Raw genomic sequence first — 5,490 nt, 5'->3', positions numbered from 1 at the left:
CTCTTAAAACCTATTCAAATGAACACAAAACTTCACCAAAATTTTTAGAATTACTCTACCACTCACAAGGATTAAAATCTCCTTATCCTTGTTGTTTGATTTGTCCTCTAACATGCCCGATTTTGAGCTTCAACTTTGAAAACAAATCGGCCACTTCGATCTCTTTTTATACTCAAAATTGAGCCTTTAAATGACCCTCCCTATGAAATCTAAGGTCACTAATGTCCTCTCTTTCCCTAGATCAGTCCAAAACCCCCCGAAAATGGCCCCCAAAACTTGATTGCAGTGGCCAAACTTTCGGCCACTTTCGGTTCGGCTATGATTCTGGCCATTTCGCTTCCTTTTGTCGGCCATAGATCGGTCTAGGCCAAGTCGTGGGGTCTCTTAACCCTTTTCCTTGAGCTCTTCATGGTTAAAAGCAGCGGTCGGCAGCCAACAAGGTGGCGACCGACAAGGTGGCTAGTCGGCCATGGTTGTCTCCTCATTGCAAGGTTTTGCAAAATTATACTTTGATCCCCTATAAATTTTTATTTTCACTTTAGTCCTTTCTTTGAAGTTTTTGAGTTTCCCAATAGTTCCATTATGACCCTAAAGCTCTAAAACTTTTATTTCATCTCTGAAGATTTAGGAATAACGTCTTTTCGAGCTCCCTCAAACAAAATTAAAAATTATATTTAGGCTTAAATCTATTTTTTGACCGTAAACCCTTTTGTTTCAACTCGAAATCACTAAAAGGTTATTCCTTATACAAAATTGGAGCCCCCTTAAGGTTCCGTTGACTTCTCGAAAGTCTCCTACGATAATTCGATTTTTCAGCCCAAATCACAGTTGCACCGAAAATTGTCTCTAACTTGAATTTTCGATGCCATAAATCATGACTTGATATGCTCGTCAATACCATCATTTTTTTTAGACATCTTGGCTCTAGGATATTCCATGCAGTCGATTTGGTCGCTCATAATTGTACCAAAATTACCCTATAAGCTTAATTTATTTGTAAATTACATTCTCGCCCCAAGTTAAATTATTCTTGAGTCTTTTGAAAATTCTTGGGTATTACAACGCACTTATTATTTTACGCGATGGTGTGATCACAAGACGGGGATATCCGACTATGATAGACTCGGTAGTTAAATGAGGGAGCTACGACTCGTAAGACTCACTTGGGTAAGGGCCAGGATAAAGAATACTCGGTGGGTAACCAAGAGAGCTACAACTCACTGGATTCACCTGGGTAGAGGCCAAGATAAGGGTGGATGATTGTTTATAGTGCTAACATGGTATCTTAATTTATATGCATATAGGGCATGTGAAGTGCACATTGTTACATGTTGTGTGAATAAGTGATTAAGTGGTTATATCCTGGTATCATCGTATATCCACGACATGTGGTGTGTGCACAAGTGGTCATGGCATGGCATATTTACATACATAAATTGGGCTTGAGGAGTGCCCATTAGTGTGCGAGGTATGGTCATTTGTACATTTGTGAAAGTTTATACCATAATGGGGTGCCAACTATCGAAAAGCATAGTCGTGACTCGTGTAATCCTATCTTGCGCAATTTCTTATTGTGCCTTTTTATTTCAAATATACTTGTTGAGTCTTGTGGCTCACCTTGTTTTGACATCATTCCAGGTGTGAAAGCTGACGTCTGGAGTGGACTTGTGATGTGGCGATTCTAGGTGGCTACGTGTGCAGGGCGATTCAGACCAAAAAGATCTTCAGGGGTGGGTGTAGGAAGGTGTCAGGTATTATCATTGTTTAGATATGTTTGTTTGAGGCGTTGTTATGCGCAAGATAGTCCCAAGGTGTGTATTTGTAGCGAAATTGCTATCGATATTGTAAGCAGTATTTGAGTAGAGTTTTGGGGTGTTACAAGTCAAGTTTGCCGAAATCAAAGGGAATTGAACAGCTATTGAATGAATAAAAGTGTCTTACCTGGAATAACGAATCCTCACTCTATTTATAGTTGAATTTGCTAAGAAGGGATAACATTCCTTATATTTTGGGATCGTGACTATTTCAATCAATCATCATCCATTGCACAATTTTCAGAGAGAATTTTGAAGGTGCCTATTTGCTCATTTGTCATGGGAATACCCTGCAAAAGGGTCTTTGGGACACCTTTCAAAATCTCCCAAAGGCTTTTGGTCCTATCTTGCGGGAATCTGTCAAGAGGGTTAGTCCCTTTTGTGAGGCTTTTAACCCTTGCGTTTTATTTTTTACTTTTGTGCTTATACTTCATAGGCTTTTCAAAATGGGCCTTGGTCCATATACATATCATACATAAAAAATTAAAAAAAAAAACAAATAAGAGCTCAAGGAGTTAACAATTAACATTATTGCATTATTTTCATTTCAATTAAAAGATTCATTATACAGTTCATGCCGATAACATGGAAGCAGACATGCAAGCTCACCCAATTGATGGACACATAGTACCCTTAACTGCCAGTGTGTCTCACTCAAATGGGTTCCCTACCAACAACCTAAAAGTACAAGAGGAAATTAAGATGGGAAAGGAAAAGAGGTTAGAAATGAAGCGTAAACAAGAACTCCATTGGAACAAAAACAAGATAAGACAAATTCAACATACAATTGTGGGATTAATTAATGAAAAAAAAAAAGGAAAGTAAAACAGAAGAGCGTCTCAAGTGTCAAGACTGAGTAATGATACGTGCATAGAGGAACTCATTCCACGTATCGGGCAAGCCCGGGAGGCACCAATGGATGCAATCTGCATAGGTGGCAGGGTCGGCTTTCTGCTCATCATTCAGCATTTTGCCTTGCCGGATGGTGTAAACTGAGGTGTGTGCATCTTTTCGATATTCGGATAGAGTCGTTATGTTGAGAAAATGCACTGGAACTTTCATTGATTCAGTCACATTCTTGGCGACAACAAATAGACGACGATCCGTACCCACATTTACCTTCTTCGACATGTTCAAAATTGGTGTGGTCTCTAACGCACATTTGATCCCTTCTGGGTTGCCCCAATCCAAGCTCCTATGGTCATCAGATTCGCATAGTCTAATTAATTTGCATCCACATTAAGTTATAAATGTCTTGTACAATCATACTTACTATTTCATGTATAATCTTAGTAGGAAGTTAAAACTAAGTAAAAGAGGGCGAGGGTTTTCAGGCTTACTTGATATGGAGAGGAGACATGCTGGCAAAGAAAACAGTGGTACGATTTGGATCCACATTTTGGTCAACCCACTTAGACCATGTATTCAAAACCCTTGCATACGCTACGGGCCGGTGGATCTCATCGTACTCTGTGGACCCTTGATCGAACGATCCCCGCCTACAATTTGATCATGCCACAACAACAATTAATGGAAAAATAATCAACATCCTTAATTAATTAGATACAAGTGTAAATAATTAGTAAGATATGGTAATTAGAGTGATGCAGGGCATGGAGCTTACAGGATTTTCATGGTGGCAGTGTTCATCCACCATATGTATGTGTTGAAAATGAGGTAATCCACCCCCTTCCAGTTTTCACCATGCTTTTTGATTGATTCAGGCATTATGATCCTGTTCGGTATGCTGTGCTTATTTGGGTCATCTGAGTTTGAGTCCACCAGGAATGGAGCCCAGTAAAACTCTACAGTAGCATTATAATCCTGCGTTATATATATACACGAACAACTAATAGTTAGTCTACAGTTTTTGTCAAGCAAAAGCAAGGTTGCTCACCTAACATTATCAAACAATCATTATATATAATTGATATAGAACGAGTACATGTACGTCGCTCTTTGATTAGTGTTTACCAACCGCGTTTTAGGTAAAATCTCCTAGCATAAGCCATGCCAGGTATATGATTGGCTTATTCCAAGTTTGGTATCTGATTGGCAATAATTATCTCCAAGCAAAAGAGAAGATATACACATTAAATTTCACCTTATTTTATATATATATTCTGCCACCCAGTGATATATATAAACATGCTTTAGTTTGGCTCAATTAAGTCTGGTTGGGACATGGAAAGAATTGATGATGAACAAAAGATTAATATGGACTTAATTAGGCTACTCAAGACCCAGATCCCACATGGAAAGACAGTAATCTTCATCTGCACAATCATTGTGTTCAAGAATTGCTCTGCCAATCATCACTAGAAACATTTTTAATTATCTTTTTTACCGTGAAATGATTTGGAAATTAATTAAAGATAATGAAGGGATCGTCTGATCTTTTTGGAAAGACAGAAAATTAATCGAGAGAGAGAGAGAGAGAGTGGCAGACCTCCATTCTAAAGACAGAGAGAGAGCCAGTCTTTCTCAAGCTCTTCCTGCCTTTAGGAACAGCAGACTGAACCAGACAAACCATGGACTCCCATTGGTTTCGGTTCAATGAGTCACCAACAAACATAAGCCTCTTCCCTCTCAACTTCTCCAGCAGAAAACTTGCTTTAAACCTTCAAACACATACATGTATCATCAGATCAATAGCTCTACGTACAATATTCTTCGAGAAGACGAAAGAGAACGGAATCTAATTAAGGAAGCTAGCAATTAAGAGAGTTCATTAGTTAATTACTTGGGCAAAGAGCAATCTCTAGGCTGCCATTTCCAGTTCTGGTAGAGAGAGTCCTTTCTTCCATTCCTCATGCAAGTCACCTGTGCTGTCAAGAACTCGCATTCGTCTTCTTTATATATGGGGTGTGTGGCATTATCCAAAACCCACTCTCCTGTGAAGAGATCACAGTCTTCTGGTGGCAATTCAATCCGATCATCTTCTTCCTCAACCACTGTCATGTCCGATGTTGTTTTCACTTCCTGCTCATCAGAAGAACTTGAACTCTTTGGAACTTCGGTCACTTCTCGGTCATTCTTGAAGCTTTCTTCTTCAGAACTTCTTGAACTCATCGAAACCAAACTGACTGGGTTATTCTTGAAGCTTTCTTGACCGGGGTTGTTCTCTTCTTGGATTTCTTGAGCCTTAGGCCTGGAAAAAGGAAATTCGGCGATTGATTTCACGTCCTCGTTATACATGAAACATCCGAAGAGAAATATGGAGAACACGACAACGAACACGGAGACATTGTTGCCCTTGCGGCCAGTGCCACCGGCTTGCTTCATTGCTAATTTCAGGGAGGAGAGAAATGGTGTTTTCCGGCGAGTTGGGTGCATTAGAAAAGTGGTCACAACTGTGAGAAGAGAGAAGTGGAAATATAGGAAGAAGAAAAAAAGAAAAGAGAGGAGGCGTCTAAGATCGCTAAGATGGTATTAGGTTCAAATGTCCAATTAGATTTGGTGAGATTAGTTGTCTTTAAGAAATTGGTTTGGTTTCCGGTTGCTCAAATGTTGCCATCCTTGTTTTTCCTTCTAATCCGTTCCTAACAATTCTCCCTCACTTTCCCAAGAAACAAACAACAGATGTATTATAGTTTATGGATATTAGGCGAGAGAGAGAGAGAGAGCCCAAGATTAGTACCTTTTCTCCAATCCCAGATTAAGGACCTTTTCGTTA

The 5,490-nt window shown here is 39.4% G+C and overlaps 1 protein-coding gene across 1 annotated transcript; it reads right to left on the bottom strand.

The window, feature by feature from the left end:
- Positions 1-2,329: 2,329 nt before the first annotated feature.
- LOC127806479 (xylan O-acetyltransferase 1-like) lies at positions 2,330-5,261 on the bottom strand. The gene is made up of 5 exons (XM_052343815.1): positions 4,558-5,261; positions 4,264-4,435; positions 3,439-3,638; positions 3,155-3,313; positions 2,330-3,009 (listed from the first exon to the last, which is right to left on the bottom strand). Exons 1-5 carry the CDS (start codon positions 5,148-5,150, stop codon positions 2,661-2,663), a joined length of 1,473 nt encoding a protein of 490 aa, XP_052199775.1. The 5' UTR covers positions 5,151-5,261; the 3' UTR covers positions 2,330-2,660.
- Positions 5,262-5,490: the final 229 nt, after the last annotated feature.

The sequence above is a fragment of the Diospyros lotus genome, chromosome 7 (genome assembly GCF_014633365.1).
Source record: "Diospyros lotus cultivar Yz01 chromosome 7, ASM1463336v1, whole genome shotgun sequence".
Taxonomy (NCBI): Eukaryota; Viridiplantae; Streptophyta; class Magnoliopsida; order Ericales; family Ebenaceae; genus Diospyros; species Diospyros lotus.
Note: the sequence above shows the minus strand (reverse complement) of the source record. Positions and strands in the feature narration are given on the sequence as shown.

Coding starts and splice junctions, on each gene's coding strand:
- LOC127806479 (XM_052343815.1), bottom strand. CDS start 5,150: ATGCACCCAACTCGCCGGAAAACACCATTTCTCTCCTCCCTGAAATTA. Junction 3,639..4,263: donor TCTCTGTCTTTAGAATGGAG/GTCTGCCACTCT, acceptor TATATAACGCAG/GATTATAATGCTACTGTAGA. Junction 3,010..3,154: donor ATGTCTCCTCTCCATATCAA/GTAAGCCTGAAA, acceptor TGATGACCATAG/GAGCTTGGATTGGGGCAACC.